Raw genomic sequence first — 18,842 nt, forward strand, 5'->3', positions numbered from 1 at the left:
TTAACTGTATGGATAAAAGGCAACATTGCACTGCCCTCTTCATTGACCTGTCAAAGGCTTTCGATACTGTTGATCACTCACAGCTTTCCTCAATTGGCCTAGACCAGACTGCATGTAAATGGTTTAAAAATTACTTGATGGATGGTTTTAAATCAGGTTTCCTGTATATTACGAAAGGTGTCTCACAGGGGTTGATTCTGGGTCCTGTACTTTTTACTGATTACATTAACAGTATCAACTTGTCCGTAAAAACATTTTACCTGCACTTGTATGCCGATGATAGTGTTGTGTATGCCATTGCCCCCACAGTTGACCAGGCTCTATCTGAACTACAGTCTGTCTTCATTGTATTGCAGAAAAACTTTACTGACCTGAAATGAGCATTGAATGCCAGTAAAACGAATTACACTGTATGTTGTTCTCTAGAGCGGATAAAAATAACTCTGATGATTTAATCATATGTACTGTGGATGGTGCATTTGGATAGATGAAAAGATGTCTTTAAAAAAGCATATTGATGAGTTTATTAAGAAGCTGAGAATAAAAATGGACTTCTTCTATAGAAATAAGTCCTACCTCTCGCTAAATAGTCGAAAGCAGATTATTCAGTCGATGTTCCTATCGGTCCTAGACTATGGCGACATCATCTATGTGAACGCAGCTGACACTTCATTAAAGACGTTAGATGGTGTTTATCAGAGCGCACTGCACTATATTACGGGTTAAAATGTTAGTACTCATCATTGCATTCTCTACCAGACAGTTTATTGGCCCTCTTTGATGATGATCAAGCTGATCCTAACTGTTATAATGTAGGCTTATTTCTATTTTGCCCTGTTTATCAAAAGTGTTGGAAAAACTTGTCAATAATCAACTGACTGGCTTTCTTGATGTCGATAGTATTCTCTCTGGTATGCAATCTGGTTTCTGCTCAGGTTATGGATATATCACTTCAACCTTAAAGCTCCTCAATTATGTCACCATTGCCCTTGATTCTAAGCAATGTTTTGCTGCTATTTTTATTGACTTGGTTTAAGCTTTTGATACCGTAGATCATTCCATTCTTGTGGGCAGGCTAAGGAGTATTGGTGACTCTGAGGGGTCTTTGGCCTGGTTTGCTAACTACCTCTCTCAATGAGTGCAGTGTATAAAGTCAGAAAATCTGCTGTCTCAGCCACTGCCTGTCACCAAGGGAGTACCTCAAGGCTCAATCCTAGGCCTCACGCTCTTCTCAATGTACATCAACAACATAACTCAGGCAGTAGGAGGCTCTCTCATCCATTTATATGCAGATTATACAGTGTTATACTCAGCTGGCCCCTCCCCGGATTTTGTGTTAAATGCTCTACAACAAGGCTTTCTGTGTCCAACAAGCTTTCTCTACCCTTGACCTTCTTCTGAACATCTCCAAAACAAAAGTCATGTGGTTTGATAAGAAGAATGCCCCTCTCCTCACACGTGTGATTAATACATTACATTACATTTAAATCATTTAGCAGACGCTCTTATCCAGAGCGACTTACAAGTACATACATTCATACTTTTTTGTACTGGTCCCCCGTGGGAATCGAACCCACAACCCTGGCGTTGCAAGCGCCATGCTCTACCAACTGAGCCACACGGGACCCTCTGAGGGTTTAGAGCTTGAGGTAGTCACCTCATACAAGTACTTGGGAGTATGGCTAGCCAGTACACTGTCCTTCTCTCAGCACATATCAAAGCTGCAGGCTAAAGTTAAATCTAGACTTAGTTTCTTCTATTGTAATCGCTCCTCTTTCACCCCAGCTGCCAAACTAACCCTGATTCAGATGACCATCCTACCCATGCTAGATTACGGAGACATAATTTATAGATTGGCAGGTAAGGGTGCTCTCGAGTGGCTAGATGTTCTTTACCATTCAGCCATCAGATTTGCCACCAATGCTCCTTATAGGACACATCACTGCACTCTATACTCCTCTGTAAACTGGTCATTTCTGTATACCCGTTGCAAGACCCACTGGTTGATGCTTATTTATAAAACCCTCTTAGACCTCACTCATCCCCTATCTGAGATATCTACTGCAGCCCTCATCCTCCACATATAACAACCGTTCTGCCAGTCACATTCTGTTAAAGGTCCCGAAAGCACAAACATCCCTGGGTCGCTCGTCTTTTCAGTTCGCTGCAGCTAACGACTGGAACGAGCTGCAACAAACACTCAAACTGGACAGTTTTATCTCAATCTCTTCATTCAAAGACTCAAACATAGACACTCTTACTGACAGTTGTGGCTGCTTTGTATGATGTATTGTTGCCTCTACCTTCTTGCCCTTTGTGCTGTTGTCTGTGCCCAATAATGTTTGTACCATGTTTTGTGCTTCTACCATGTTGTGTTGCTACCATGTTGTTGTTGTGTTGCTACCATGCTGTGTTGTCATGTGTTGCTCCCTTGCTATTTTGTTGTCTTAGGTCTCTTTATGTAGTGTTGTGTTGTCTCTCTTGTCGTGATGTGTGTTTTGTCCTATATTACATTTTTTATTTTTAATCCCAGCCCCCATCTCCGCAGGAGGCCTTTTGCCTTTGGGTAGGCCGTCAGTGTAAATAAGAATTTGTTCTTAACTGACTTGCCTAGTTAAATAAAGGTTAAACATTTTTTTTTTATGTCACGTAGGTTGATACATTGCTATGTTTTCATTTATAAATCCCTTTTACAAAAAGTCGAATATCTTTATTTAACTTTAGACATACGAGGGATGGCAAACTCTGGAAGTGAATTTGGTCTCTACTGAGTTAGGTAAATCAGCGTTTAGTTTTCTTGCACCTTATTTGTGGAAAGATCTTCAACATGTTCTTACATTTGATGTTTTGATGCATCTAAGGCAATTCAGAAAGCTGATTGAGGATTACTGATGAATGCTTGCATTTTGTGTTCATATTTTGATGTGTATATTTACTGTAATTTATGTAATTCAGGGCTTATCTGTAAAATAGTATGACTCCCTGATAAAATAAAGGTTAAATAAAATGTAATTGACAGAGTGAAAAGAAGGAAGCCTGTACAGAATAAAAATATTACAAAACATGCATCCTGTTTGCAACAAGGCAAATAATTTGGCAAAGAAATTAAAAAGTTGTCCTTAATACAAAGTCCTAAAACAAATACATCTCTCCATATTTTCAAGCATAGTGGTAGCTGCATCATGCTTGTAATTGTTAATGACTGGGGATTTTTTCAGGATAAAAAATACATGGAATGGAGCTAAGCACAGTCAAAATCCCAGAGAAAAACCTGGTTCAGTCTGCTTTCCATCAGACACTGGGAGATTAATTCTCCTTTCAGCAGGACAATAACCTAAAACGGAAGGCCAAATATACACTGGAGTTACAGTTTTGACTTAAATCAGCTTGGAAATTAATGGCAAGACTTGAAAATGTCTCTCTAGCAATGATCAACAACCAACTTGACAAAGCTTTGAAAATAATAATGTGCAAATATTTTACAATCCAGGTGTGCAAAGCTCTTTGAGACTTAACCATAAAGACGTACAGCTGTAATTGCTTTTATTTTCATGACATTTGCAAACATTTCTAAAAACATGTTTTCACTTTGTCATTATTGTGTGTAGATGGGTGCATTTTTTTTTTTTTAAGCGTTTTGAATTCAGGCTTTTTGAAATAAGTCAAGCGGTTATGAATACTTTCTGATGGCATGTATGGAATCCCATGTGCGCTGGTCACCTGGACTGCAGGTCCTCTAATGTCCAAATTTGAGATGATTTTACGAATAAACGAACTGTGAAGGTACTTCTAGGGCAATTCCAACAGAACGTCAACCAGAGAAAAAATCTTGGCCTTTTCAAAATGAAACCACGTTCCTAATTATCCTATAGGCTATATTTTGGTATGCATACTTTATTTTACCAGTGTTGTTTTGGAAAGGACTCACAGGGCTTGTTTGCTTCATTTGCATATTTTAATACAATATTTCAGAAAGTGTGTCATGCAAATAATGTCATATTCGTGTCTATATTCAACTGGAAATGGTTATTTTGATATATATAAAGAGAAAGAAATACTCCATTTTGGGTGTGGTGCCTGGCTTTAGCCTATACAGTATGCTATTCAAGCTAACTGTAATTATGGAGTTCTAAGGTATTACGGCTTCTGTTCACTTTTTAAAAACTTTCCAGGTGTCAACAAATGTGTTATGATAGATTTTGATCAAGAAATCAGACTCGGTAACGTCAATAGCAAAGTGTAACATTCATAATAGTAATTGTTCCTCTCCAAAGTAATAATGGAAATGACAATATTTTGAAAATGATAATATTTGTGTTCAGCAAACACAACACAGCATGTTTTGAGCTAAGACTTACAAACGCACAGACTTTTGGTAATATGTTCAGTCTCTGCAAAAAGCTTGTCAATTTCATATAACATCCATGACACCTCTTATTTACTTTATTTCTCCAACATGCCAATACTTAGAAGTCTGCTTTTTAGAGACACGCATAAAACATGTCATTTATATTTTGTCTGTCCATTCTGTGAAACATTAAAGTTGTGATTTTGCATGCAAATGTAATGTCGGTAATGTTGGAATGGCCCACTACTCAAAGTAGTCTCATAGTATAGACATGTAGGAGATTAGTCACTAAGGGTTTTTTTCTCTTCTCAATCCTTTGATTGCATAATTGGATTAATTATTCAGTGAGGTTACCAGCCTGTCCAAGGTAGGCGGGTCACTTAACATTCTGGGAAGGACTAGGAAATCCTCTAGATTTGTCGCACTTCAGGAACTGAGGTCACTAGTTCTCGCTGGTCTTATGTGGCATGAGAGAGTTGACGCTTTGATGAGAACTGTTTACTTTCTAATCCCCATACATATGTACAAACAGAAAGAGGAAAGAGGTGAACAAAAAGAACAAAAACAGACTGGGTGCAACTTTTCTTTCCTCCCAAGGCCTTAGCTTAAAGACAGGTCATGTGATGGGAGAAATGTGTTGGTGGTCTCAAGCTATGACACTCCCCCCAACAACTCCACCGGCTCCCTGACCCCCCCACTTACAAAATCTCCCGACCTTCTGTCTAATTGGACTGCAGGAGAAGAGAGATAATGGGTGGTTGTAGGGGTGGGGGCATAAATGTGACCGTTTTTTCTCCAGGGAGATTCCCAAGACACAGTGGGGAAGGTAAGATTCTCTGCCTGCGTTCATACTGCTGATAGACAAAAGACCCTCAGTTTCCAATGCCACTGAAGCATCCCTTCATTCACCCACAGGAGAGAGAGGGATGGACAGAATGGAACTGCGTCTTAAAATGTAACTTAAGACCACTGCAACTGCTTTTTAAAGAGACAATTCCCCCTTGTGTGACATTTTTTTGTATTTTGAATGGTTCAACTCAATTCTTTTCAGAGGCCGGAGTGTTTTTTCCCTATTCCATAGAAAACAGTACTAATGAAAAGTCCTCCAAGGGTTCTTGAAGACAGAGACTGCAAAGGCCCTTTTCGCTGCATTGCTTGGCTTACAGACAACGTTTTTTCAGTGTCCATTTTGACAGATCTATAACACTTTTAGCAATTGTAATCTTTCAACTAACCCCATCTAGTTCCGAAAGTTTGTTGAAGTGAGTCAGACCATATTTTTTATATCACTTCACCCTAGCCTCCTTCATTCCCTCAATCACATTTTTGAATTTGTGATTTGCAATTGGGCAAATTATTGGTTATATTTATGTATCTTTTTTATTTATTTTTTGTTTAACATTTATTTAACTAGGCAAGCCAGTTAAGAACAAATTCTTATTTACAATGACGGCCTACCTCGGACAACGCTTGGCCAATTGTGTGCCGCCCTATGGGACTCCCAATCACGGCCGGATGTGGTACAGCCTGGATTCAAACCAGGGATTGTAGTGACGCCTCTTGCACTGAGAGGCAGGGCCTTAGACCGCTGCGCCACTCGGGAGCCCTAAGACGATGTACTCTCACTTCCTCTCCTCTATGTTATAATGATCTTTATCCAGTTAACTTACGAACATCTTTTCAAAGTCCTTTGACTTTAGTGGTAATATTCAAGAACACACTGTGAATACAACATTTTGAGAGAGTTGCACTTTTCAAAGTGCACTATTTTTTCCATTAATTAAAGGGTAAAAATGTATCAACATATAACATTTATTCTTCTATGCTCCTATCATTATTTATTAAACCGTCTCACACGATTTGTTTATAGCGATTCCATCTGCAGCTCACTATACTGTAGATTTTCCCATGAGTGAGTGGTTAGGGTTTGGATTAGGGTTAAGGTAGCAAACAAAAACCCTCCCCCAAAACACGTATGCTACTGTTGAACACAGCTACTGTTACCAGCTTAGGGCGACTAATTCAATAACTAAAATGTTCTTCCCCTTGTGTCAGCATTTCCTTTATAGTGCTGTATGAGTTCACCATACGCTGAATAGGCTACAATAAGTAGCATTGCAACCCAAAATAATACATAAGAAGGTCTCTGCATAGGGCATAACACCTCATTTAAATACCAACAAAATATGAAATAAACTGCTATTCAAACCCATTTTCAATGAAGGTACAACATGGCCTTTTTATCATAACTGGATTATCATCAAGACGAATCCATGAAAGAAATTGAAAAAACACACATGGCTTTTTTGGTAGCCATATATATATATAATATATATCCACACTCGTACCACACATTTCACAAAGTTCAAGATATTTCACAACAACAGCACCAAAGAGCTTTGATTGATTTATCACCTCCCTCTTTTACATTCATTCATGCATTATTTTGCAGATATACTAATCATCTATTAATTACAGACGTGAATAATTTACAATAAAATAACAATTTTAGGTACAATTCTCATTTTCTTTCTTTTCTTTTACACTACAGTAATTTCCCTCAGTCACCTCATGCTCATTTCCCTCCAAACCTTCCGCCATGGTGACTGATCTTAAAACATTTCAGATGAGAAAAGTTATTGTCTTAAAGATTGCAAAGCCTTCTGCACTGTTTTCAATCATGTTGCATCAAGCTCAATTCTGTATATCCAACTATGCAAGCAGCTTTCTGAAGTTCAAAAGCTTTCCCAGAACTCTTTCCCCCATCAGCTCTTTTCCCCACCCCACATTTCCAAGCTTTACTCCAACTCTTATCTGTACATGTACATCTGGACTACCACTCTAATATTATTGAAATCACAGACGAAAAAGTGGAATACTGCATCTTTAAGACATGAAAGTCACAAATTTAGACTGTGTTAAAAATCATATTGGGAAAACCCTCACAGAACCATTTAGAAAACAACTAACACAGAACCATTTAACTATCATACGGTATGACAACATTTTTCTTTAGTTTGTTTTGGGCCAAAAATAAAAACAAATACAAACTGGTATAAAAGACTGTTATTGTAGCTTAATATTGGAAAACTGCATATGTAAATGGTATTTGCATGTTAAATACCTGTGTTCCTCATGAGTATCTGCAAATGGAAAAAGAGACCTGCGATATTTCCGTAAACAGAAATGTTATATTTGACAAAGGGCCGAATTAACTCCAAGTTCACCAGGCCATCCTGAACTGACAGTCTGTCACCTGAATTGCACAAGCTGTAGTGCTTGATAACTCTAAGTCTACACACTGTGACACAAGTCTACCCAAAACAAGCAAATAAGAAAACACAAAATAAAAAAAGGTACCATCATGTTACACCCTTGGCCAACCACTCAAAAGCTTTGTATGTATTGTGTCAATTACCTCCAGTAGCTAAACATTTGTGATGTGTTACCCAAACATTAACAGACTCATTTTCTGTGCTTCTTTTGGGATTACTATTGCAGATAAATAAATGTGAGAAAATGTGGTTAAAAAATAAAATTCTGCTCCTTAGTAATCTCTTGGATATTTGTTCCTCTGATCATTTGTATTGAAATTTAGAACTTGGAGATTCAATTTAATTTAGTGCATAAGTAAGAATGAAAATGTATACATGTGTATGTTTTTGTTTTCCTCCCTCTGAGAGGCATCAGATGTTCAGTTGGATTTACATGAACAACAACCACAACACAAACAGGACAGAAGAGGGTGAAACAAACAAACTAAACCAAGACAATAAAAAACAAGGAGAACAACAAAGCAAATCAAAATCCTTTGAGAAACATCATTCCAAAACGTTTTTGTCCACACTCTCCTTCCCATTGGTCCGTGAGTAAGGTTCAAAAGCAGAAGAGCTCAGGTAGCGGGCAGACAGTTCCTGCAGGTTCCCGGCCAGGGAGCCGGCCATGGAGAGCGGGTTAGAGGACATGCGGGTGGCCACGCTACCAAGCAGAGAGGGCATGGGGAAGCTGAACAGGCCGTGAGCTGATGGGGAGTTCTGGAGGCCTGTCACCGTCCCTGAGCTCGTCACTATAGGTAGAGGGGGACTGCCGCCGGCCGTCCCTGAGCTGGCACCACTGCTGCTGCTGCTTCCGTTGCTGACCATGCCCATGGAGGGTCCTCGCAGGGCGGCACCCAGGGTGCCGTTGCCACAGTGCTGCAGGAGCCCCGGCAGGCCTGGTGGCGTGAGGAGCCGGCCCTGCTCCAGAAGTCTCAATACACTGCAGGTGGCCGCCGTCTCTGACACCACCGAGCGCAGTTCTGAATCTTTGCCCTGGTCCTTCTTCTGCTTTGTGCGTCGGTTCTGGAACCAAACTTTAACCTTGAGGGGAGGACAAAAAAACGCTCCAAAATCAGCCAGAAAATAAGTAGTAGAAACCTTCAGCAACAGGGTCTATTTGCAAAAGCCAAATTAACATACTTTGGTTAATATGTATTATTTTCTAACATCTGTAGGCATTTATTGCAACACCAATGTTTGCAGAAAATTACAGAATAATTTGGATTGTGGTAAATAATTACTAATTCCCTTGTGATCTCAGTATAGGTCACTTGATATCCACGTGAATTGAATTGTGATAGTAATAACATTGGTAGCACGATCAGGGACTTAGACCAGGGGGCCCGGCTTCTACCTCTTGACAGATTTAGTAGCTAATTTACAGAAATACGGATTAAATCAAAACCTAATGCCTTGTAAATATTTACATATCAATGTCACATTAATGGATGTTATCAGAGTCACACATATACAATACAGTACTGTTTGTGGTCTAAACTTCAACAAAACTTTCTGTAATGGGAGCCATAAATTACTTTATAACATATTTTTCTTCTAGTGAAATGCAGACTGTAAGGTAAAGTAGCTAGAAATTAATAAAATGTATTTCCATGACCTTAGACATTTTATGAAAATGTTGAAATAATTAATGAACTCAAAGACATGAAAGTAACAAAAGCAGGGTCATATAGTAATGAGTATATATGTATGTGTGGCTGAAGTATACTGTTAGAAGGACATGAGTATAACAAAGTAAAGTGTGCATGCAGATAAACATGGCTATTGTATTCCTATTCATGTGGATGAAGAAAAAACGTGTTTGTGAAGAGGCCATTTTGACGCTGAAGAAGTCATGTTACTGCATTTGGATTGCACATGTTTGATGGTCATTCAACAATGAAAATAGACCTCTCTTTTCCCATTTGCATTTCATATATTTCTATTTTATATATTCTATTCCTTTTCCAAAAAGGATAATAGGAGTTTGTATTTTTTTTGCAGTTTTCTTCATGTATTTCCCCACCTCTATCAAGTCTGTGGCAATTAAACCTGATTGCTTTCATACGGACCATAATTAGAGTGAATGTGTCTCAATCAATGAGCCTCCAGCTACAGTACCTCAAACTGCAGCTACTTCAATCACATCTGAATAGCATGTTTTCCTCCATGTACTTGTTGTAGATAAACAACTCAGTAATTCTCAAGGTTAGTTGGTCAATCGCAAATCTATTTTACACTCTGGAAGTAAGGAATTACATTATTACCATATTCCCTCATGTTATAAGAATATCCTAAATTATTGGTGAACATCTTTTATCTGAGAGGATACATTTTCAACAAGGTCCAACGAAGGGCTCTGAAGCCAGCAAGCCAAACAAAGATGATTAGGGGTGTACACTTCAGCATATGGCAGTCGTTTCTTAATGTAACACCCCAAGAGTGCATTGGAACAAAATGTTAATTTCATGATGCCATCATTAGAGACCACTTCATCAACGAATGAAGGAGACATTTGAAGATTTAATGCAATCAAGGAGCATGGCGGCGTGCAACATTTAATGTTGCATGTGAAAATACATTAAGAAATTCAAGCCTATTGTCCTCCCTATGAATAGGGACCTAAGGGCTGTGTGAAGTCTAAAGCACCATTATTCTATTCTAAAAACCAACAATGAATTCTGAATTCATTGTGTGCTGACATGGTAAACTACATGAATACTGTAGCTGAATACAAAATAAAAGCATCAAATGTATTGGTCAGGAAAACATTTATTTATCATTGTAAAATGTATGTATGTATGTGTATATATATATATATATATAGAAATTCCCCGAGGTCAATATTAATATTTCTTGTAATGATCAGAAATGTGTGACAGAAACACGTGTCTATGCTGTGACTCAGAAGATAACTTTGCATAATGCTCCAGTCTGACCTCTGTCCAAAGTCAAGCTTGTTTAGGCCCACTGAAACATTCATGAGGTACGTAATAAACATATAAGGTAAATGTGGCTGACTATGCCATTATCCAGCTTGCAAGATAAACTAAGAAATAAAATTGTGCTACAAATATTTGGGACTAAGCTCTGAAGCAGAGAGCAAGATTTCCCTGAAGTGAAAATGATACATTGGAGGGTGACTAAGCTTGGTATCTCGTCGAGAACGAGCAGACAAGTGCAAATACAGTTCACCCACAGTGGGCGCAGTGTGACCTTTCCCTGACCCCACTGCTAAGCATGAGGTGAAAGCACTTTTTTATTTTTTTAAAGCCTGTGGACTAGAAACATACTGTTTCCGCACTGAAAATGAGCCTCCTTAATGCAACAATTTAGGCTAACAAGGTTATAGAATTTGTTGGGATAGCAGTGATATGAGATGCATAGTTCACTAGGCTAAATACAATGAAAGAGATTTGATTTGAGTTATGTATAGGATCATAACTTAACAATACTATGCTAGAGCTATATGATCAGTGAAGCGGTCTGCCTTTTCCTAAATTATCTTTAACTAATCAGTCAGCTAAATAGAAAATGCCAGGGTTATAGTAAAACTTACAAAGATTGTATTGGAATGGGATATGCTTACAGAAGTCTGATGACAATATAGAAAGCATTGCGTAAGTGAGATAAGTTTGTGTAATCATACACTCTATTTTTCACATTTGAGATAAGATTTTGAAATACATAAGGGTCGTTCCACGAATAGAGTGCCCTTTATGTCCTTGTGAGATTATCTGTGTCCATTTTGATAAACCACTAAATACTCCAATAGTAGTGTTTTCATGTTTGTCAGACTTCTAGGAAGATTGTAACCCACTTCATTTATTTGTATTTTATTTAGCTAGGTAAGTCAGTTAAGAACAAATTCTTATTTTCAATGAAGGCCTAGGAACAGTGGGTTAACTGCCTTGTTCAGGAGCAGAACGACAGATTTTTAACTTGTCAGCTCGGGGATTCGATTTTGGCAACCTTTCGGTTACTAGTCCAACGCTCTAACCACTAGGCCCCTTAACCCCAAGATTTCACCAAGTTTTCACCATCATTGTAAAGCCCTAGTTCTTTTGTTGCTTTGAAAAAGTAACTTCTGAAGATTATTATTTATTCATTGTGATTTAGTGATGAATATTAAACATCTAACATTGAACATCTTATAGTCAAGTAATATTGTAAAAGCAGGTGAGCTGGTTCTACTCCTTTTGGCCATTTTCTGGGGTTTTGTGGTAGAAAAATGAGTGCAACGAGCATACCATGTCACGCCTGTTACACTAGATCGATAGGCTAGCTCAATTTTTTGGAAAGCTTGCATTCAATTGCCCCTCCCTGTTGTACACAACAAGCTTCCATTTCCCCTGTCTCAAGGGGAGTTATGGCTGATTTAAGATGAAATCGTCAATTTTGTTACGGTCAACCCTGTTACGGTCAGCCCTATTACTTTAATTGCCACTTTTATAGTCTTTTTTATTTTACTTAACCTCTTGACATTGGAAAACCTATTTTTTATGAAGTTGAACAAGTGCTCTTTATGACAGAATGTTAAAATGGGGTGAAAAAATGATGTTATTTTCTACAAAATTACACTACCCAAAAGGCACTCTATTCGTGGAATGACCCATAACATATCTATGATAACACAGAATGTGGATTTGGTATGTATTTACTGATGGCCAGAGTGAAATAGGTACATGTATTGTGTTGCTTGAATTTACCTGCGTTTCAGATAGATTTAGCTGGCGGGCCAGTTCTGTTCGTTCCCTCCCAACCACATACTGGCACCTCTGGAACTCCATTTCCAGACGATAGAGTTGCTCTGCAGTGAAAGAGGTCCGGGTTCGTTTGGGACGGTCCAAATCCAGTCCCTTTGGCAGAATGATCTCTCGGATAGACCCTTTTGCATCTACAGAAAAGAACAAGTGACTATTGAAGATTTGTCAATGATAACTATATTCAAAATGTAGAAACACTTTTGGCTCATCATTATCACAACATCAGAATGACCATTCATCATTTTTAGTAATGTGTGTAGGCCTTCTGTTGTCCATGAAATGACCGATTACCGTCAATGAAAGACTTAGGTCTTGTTGCAGTGCATAGCATAAAGCTATATGGAGATATCGAGGATGATTTCATGTTTGCAAAATTGAAAAATGAACCATCCAGGTATGCACATGAATATGGTACATTATTTATATGAATGCATCAAATGCACAACATCAACCACAGTAATATGCATAACTTAAATTAATACACTGATATTTTCCCAACCAACTAGTGTACTTTCCAAACATACTAGGGGATAACCTCAACCACATTAAAAGCAGTCAAAAAAAACTATTAATTCATTTGAAAAAGCACCGTTTACAGAAGAAAGTTGATCAAACGTATAAAACAAATACAAAATACAATGATACATTATTTTATTTCATTGTGATCATTTCCTTTGGTCAACCCATTTAATTGCATCAATACTCTAGTCTAGATTATCATATTTTAGCATCTCAATCAGTACTCTCTCCTAAATAGTAAACTAACCTCAAAATAATTGTTTTCATTATATAGTTTTCTACAATCAAAATGTAATGTGTAATTTAAAAAGTTGTACTAGTGTCATGTAAACGGAAAATAATTAAAGGATATACCTTTAGATAACGTGATATTAATTGTATAACTGTATGAGCTTTTAATGAATTAATAAAAAGAGAGAAATGAGGAAAGATAATAAGGAAAATGTTTTTTCTTAAGAATTTACTCAATGAACTACAATAAATTATTACTTTTTAAATTGTGATTATTTCTCCCATCATCTAAAAGCAGCAAAATATAACCTGAAAGTATAAACATTTATGTTTGAATTTAGTTGTCATTTCGTTGCTAAATGTTTTCCATAACAATTAGCAAGGATATATTCATGTTTTCAAACAGTCTCCATGTTTGACCAACTGTGTTAAACAGATTAAATAAATGTTGTGCGCTTATTCTGCTACAATTTAGCCCTGAGGCCAGACGACACTCAGAAAGAGTACTAAAACAACATAACAATTAACTCATTTATTTGTATTAACTGCATATGAAATACCTTATATTATTTAGAACAAGATGATGTAAGCAAATGCATTTTACGTACAATATTATTACTCATTCATCATCTGTATCAGAATAAGATAAGATAGTGAAAACCTGGGTATCTTATGATTTGAAACTTCTGTGAATATTGCTTTCAAATGAAATAGTATTTTCATGGAGAGAGATTATATAAAGTAGCATGAAATTCATCCTTCATTTTAAAACCAAATGTACAGTACTTAATATCTTAAATAAATGTGCTCTATGATTCTAGAAGTGTGCTGTATAATTCAATGTCAGAATAAACACAATTGTTGTGAATGCAAACCATTTTGATAGGAGTATATCACAGGGGTAAAATGCATAACATTCACAATTCATAAAAATGTGCAGATAGTACATTTTTATAAAAGTGCAAAAAAAATGTATGTTTGTATTTACCTTAAATTCAAAATGGTTTAAGAAAAAAGCCAAAAATACTTTTACAATGACTAAAACTACCATGAGACAGATAAGAGTGAGTGGGGGTGTGTGTTTTTGATTTTTTTCTTCTTTGGCATAATGTTGCACTCTCACCCGAGAACGCCCCGGAAGCTGCAAAGGGGACTATAGCGCATTGTTAACTGATAGTGCCTAATTTTCTTTTTCTGAAGATGAACGAGTGATAAAAACAACAAATAAACAAAATAGCACTCGGGAGAAATTTGCTGCTTTGTGTCAAATATATAAAGTCGAATTAATATATTGAATGATTCTAATGATTGACAAATTTTAGCGATCCAATACCTCAAATATATTGTACATACAGTATAAAAACAGAGCATTTGGTTGGGAACAATTTAGCAGTATGTCTGTGAAACCAAAAGCTATTTCTATGCTTCTTGAGTCTACACAAAGCCAATACCAGAATCCCATGTTCAAAACATCCGTCTGGCAATCCAGCATATCTCACATAGCAAATGATCTTATATCATCCTGTGGATACATATAAAGTAAAGCAATGAGCAAACAGAGTCCATACACTGCAACAGAAGTAAATATGAGTGGACATCCTCTCACCTCGGACAAGTATTCTTCTGCAGTAGTCCGGGTCCCCCGTGCTCCCCCGGTTTTTCTCACAGCTTTCCACCGTCCCAGATGGCGAGAAGGACTCCTGCTGATCCTTTAGGAAGGTTTTGGAAAGGTTTCCCTGGGAATCCTTGCCGTCTTTCCCATCCTTTATGCCGTTCTTCAGCCCCATCCCTGGTTCAGGCTCTTGGTTGTATCTGACCTCCATACTAACTTATCGTCTTCAATGTTTCTTTCTTTTTTTCCTTTGTCAGGTGAAAAAAACAGTGATTACAGAGAGTGTTGCACGTTGTGTTGTCTCAACAGTGTGGCTTTGTTTTAAAACAGCACCTTTTAGACCAGAGAGTCACCTACCTAATGTTCGGGGAACGCTTGCCTCACCTGCCAAGGTGCCCTATTATCGTTGTCCAACTCACTTGCCCAATGATCATGGACTTATCACTGAAACTCAACAGCCTTGTTACATACACATCAGGCTGATAGATGATCTCCAAATAATCAGAGCCATGGACCGACGCACGCTCACTGTTTCAATTGATTACGGTCATTTTGCTGCCTCCACATTTGCGTAGCCTCATGAATACACTAAATTGTTTGGGAAATATATCAGGTCCTAATGGAGGGGTTTGCTCGCTCCGTCCCTCTCTGTCAGCCAGCTCTCAGCCAGGGAATCAAGAGAAATGATTGGTCTCACTTTGCAAAAAAACCTTCCTGAGCACACAGACACAATCACAGGGGTACGACACTTCCAGAAAAGTTCCCAGGCACATCATTCTTCGATCCCCGAAACATGGCCAGCCATTTTCAGCGTTCTCCGATGTTGGTTGTCTGGCCACGATGGCTAACTTTAAATCGCATTTACTGTGTCTTTCGCCAATGATCGTCCCTCTGCAACATAAAGCTCTCACCGCTATAGTGCTATCCCAGGCGAGTGGGAGGGAGAGAGGGAGAGAGAGAGAGAGAGATAGAGAGAGAAAGTGAGAGCGAGATGAGAGAGAGAGAGAGAACAAGAGAGAACGAAGAGAACGAGAGAGACTGAGATAGAGAGAATAAAGGAGAGGGAGAGAGACAGAGGATACAGAAAAAAGTGAATCCACCCCAAGTGGAATTTGTACTGGCCACGACAGCTGATTCACAGAAATCACCCCGCTCGGCTTCACAGGAACTGTGTTAAAGTTTCCTGTGTTGACCCACGTCACTCAGCACGACAAACAACAGCACGAAGAGTAGCCCACAGGTCCTTGTCATTAACGCTGCGTCCCCACCATTCATATATATGCACCACAGAAGCAGTCTGTTGCACTAATACAATCTTAACCTGCACGATCTGAAAAACATAAAAATGGAACAAAACTTGTCATTAGTGCCCACACTAACACCCCTGGAACGGCCCCCCTCTCCAGCACTCTCCTTCCACCCTGCTACCCACCCACCAACTTTTAGCTATTTTCATTGTCAGAGCAACAATATCTCAGGGAACAGCAGTTGCCAGTAATCCAATAAGACCATTGATTAGGCTACAATGACTCAATTCAAACCAATGGCCTTGTGCAAGGAACATTCTCCGGCCCTTCTCGTCACCTTGTGGGGCCAGAAGCCCTCTTCAAGCTGCCCCCCTCCCTGAACACCATTCATTCCTTTATGGGAAACAGAGAGGAAAAGGAGTGAAAGATGGCAATTATCTAATTGGACTATTAACAAACAATTCTGTGAGTGTGGCTGCCAGGCAGCAAACTTGGGGTGGGTTTAAGGGCCGCATGTTGGACTAACTTTATTCACTGAGTGTTTGGGGGTGGCTGATTGGAGTGGAGAAGGAGCGATTGTTAAATAAAGGTAAAAGGGGGCTAAAAAGAAAGCGACTGAAGGGGACTTCTGCTTCTCAAGCTGTGTTGCTGAGCTTCAGCCTGGGAAACAGCTTGTACACGCAGCACTGTGGCCTCTCGGGTTCCAACAATGGCTCATCTTGAAAAATCCGGTCCTCAATGGCCAGTTCTACAGCAATATTGCAAAGACAGTACCGCAGAATAGCATGAATATAATGTTAAAATGCAAATTCCATGTTAAAGACCGGAAAATAGTATGCACATTCAACATTTTGAGTATTCGAAAATCAATGGGTGGGCTTGTTGGGAAATTAGATGCTCTGTTTTTTTGCCTTAGCTACTTGCATGTCATTTCACAGGCTTCACAGCTAGTTTTCCAATTAATTCCAATGTTTTCATCACAATGTGTTTGTTGTGTTTCTCATTTTGAATTATGAGCTCACTTGAAAGCTTTGCATACATCAAACAAGGTAGTAAAAGAGCACAGCAGTAACAGTAGCTCTGTACCTGTGTAGTAATGTTGTAATTACTAACGTAACAACATTGTATTAACATGCGGTTAATCACTTTGTAATGGTTATGGGGTTGAGCGTTCTTTGTTAGTGAAATAAGGAACAGTCAAGATACAGACACACTAGACCCACTCCATTTGACATACCGCCCCAACAGATCCACAGATGACGCAATCTCAATTGCACTTCACACTGCCCTCTCCCACCTGGACAAGAGGGGAAATAACTATGTGAGAATGCTGTTCATAGACTACAGCTCAGCGTTCAACACCATAGTCCCCTCAGCTGGGGACCCTGGGACTGAACACCTCTCTCTGTAACTGGATCCTGGATTTCCTCACGGGATGGCCCAAAGTGGTCAGTGTAGGCAACAACGCCTCCGCCATGCTGACCCTCAGCACGGAGCCTCTCAATGGTGTGTGCTTAGTCTCCTCCTGTACTCCCTGTTCACCCACGACTACATGGCCACGCACGACTCCAACCACATCATCAAGTTAGCTGACAGTAGATAGATAGTCTGGTAGATCACCGACGGTGATGAGACAGCCTACAGGGAGGAGGTCAGAGACTTGGCAGTGTGGTGCCATGACAACAACCTCTCCCTCAGAGGTAGTAAAGCGCTAAAGAGGGTGGTGCGACGGCCCAGTACATCACTGGGGCCTATCTCCCTGCCATCCAGGACCTCTATATCAGGCAGTGTCAGAGGAAGTCCCAAAGAATTGTCAAAGACTCCAGCCACCCAAGCCATAGACTGTTTACTCTGCTACCGTCCAGCAAATGGTACCAGACCATTGGCTCTCATGACCAACAGGCTCCGAGACAGCTTCTACCCCCAAGCCATAAGAATGCTAAATAGCCATAAGAGTGCTAAATAGTCCGGATAACCATCATTATTTACCTATCTGCACCGACCCTATCTTGCACTGACTCTATGCACACTCACAAGACTATATATACACACTATATACAGTACCAACACTCATACACACACTACATTGATACTCCCACACACATTCACAAACACACATACACAGCACACACACACACACACACACACACACACGCACACACACACACACGCACACACATGCATACCAACACAACACAAACACACATATACACACACACGAACACACACTTTTACACTCATCATTTGCTGCTGCTACTCTGTTCTTTATTTTACTCTTATTATCTATCCTGATGCCTAGTCACTTTACGCTGCCTTCATGTACATATCTACCTCAGATACTTCCTACCTCTGCACATTGATCTGGTACTGGTACTTCCTGTATATAACTCCATTCTTGTGTATTTTATTCCTCTTGTGCTACTCATTTTCCTTGTATTATAATTTTTTGATTTGTTGGGAAGGGCTTGTAAGCAAGCATTTTGTTAAGTCTATATACGTTGTATTCGGTGCATGTGAACTCCATTACTACGCAATCAGATTTCAATAACTAAATTGCTGGTACTAACATGGTTATTACACAAGTATAATAGCAAGTTTATGTAAATTGTTACCAGAACCAGCGAGTATGCTAATACTGGTCAAAGTGCGATTGGTTGAGCACAATATGAAGAGGAAGCCACTGGTTGTGCTGCGGTTACTAAATGGGCATAGCCTTCCCCAGTATCAGTCCTGGCAGAGCAGTGTGTCCTCGGATCAGATGGCAAAAGCAAAATGAATACACTTAGACGCTGCACCCCATGGTGC

The 18,842-nt window shown here is 39.1% G+C and overlaps 1 protein-coding gene and 1 non-coding gene across 2 annotated transcripts; both read right to left on the bottom strand.

Moving 5' to 3' along the window:
- Positions 1 to 1,551: 1,551 nt before the first annotated feature.
- Positions 1,552 to 1,627, bottom strand: trnaa-ugc (transfer RNA alanine (anticodon UGC)). Its single transcript has one exon. It is a non-coding gene; the product is annotated as a tRNA-Ala (tRNA).
- Positions 1,628 to 6,560: 4,933 nt separating this feature from the next.
- On the bottom strand, positions 6,561 to 16,041 carry LOC129836285 (ventral anterior homeobox 1). Its single transcript, XM_055902232.1, has 4 exons — positions 15,148 to 16,041; positions 14,785 to 15,038; positions 12,372 to 12,559; positions 6,561 to 8,706 (listed from the first exon to the last, which is right to left on the bottom strand). The coding sequence occupies exons 2-4, from the start codon at positions 14,999 to 15,001 to the stop codon at positions 8,170 to 8,172; spliced, it is 942 nt and encodes a 313-aa protein (XP_055758207.1). The 5' UTR covers positions 15,002 to 15,038; positions 15,148 to 16,041; the 3' UTR covers positions 6,561 to 8,169.
- Between the last annotated feature and the right edge of the window lie 2,801 nt (positions 16,042 to 18,842).

The sequence above is a fragment of the Salvelinus fontinalis genome, chromosome 37, assembly GCF_029448725.1.
Source record: "Salvelinus fontinalis isolate EN_2023a chromosome 37, ASM2944872v1, whole genome shotgun sequence".
NCBI classification, from domain to species: Eukaryota; Metazoa; Chordata; class Actinopteri; order Salmoniformes; family Salmonidae; genus Salvelinus; species Salvelinus fontinalis.

Coding starts and splice junctions, on each gene's coding strand:
- LOC129836285 (XM_055902232.1), bottom strand. CDS start 15,001: ATGGAGGTCAGATACAACCAAGAGCCTGAACCAGGGATGGGGCTGAAG. Junction 12,560..14,784: donor CAGAAGAATACTTGTCCGAG/GTGAGAGGATGT, acceptor TCTTTTCTGTAG/ATGCAAAAGGGTCTATCCGA. Junction 8,707..12,371: donor TAAATCTATCTGAAACGCAG/GTAAATTCAAGC, acceptor CCTCCCCTCAAG/GTTAAAGTTTGGTTCCAGAA.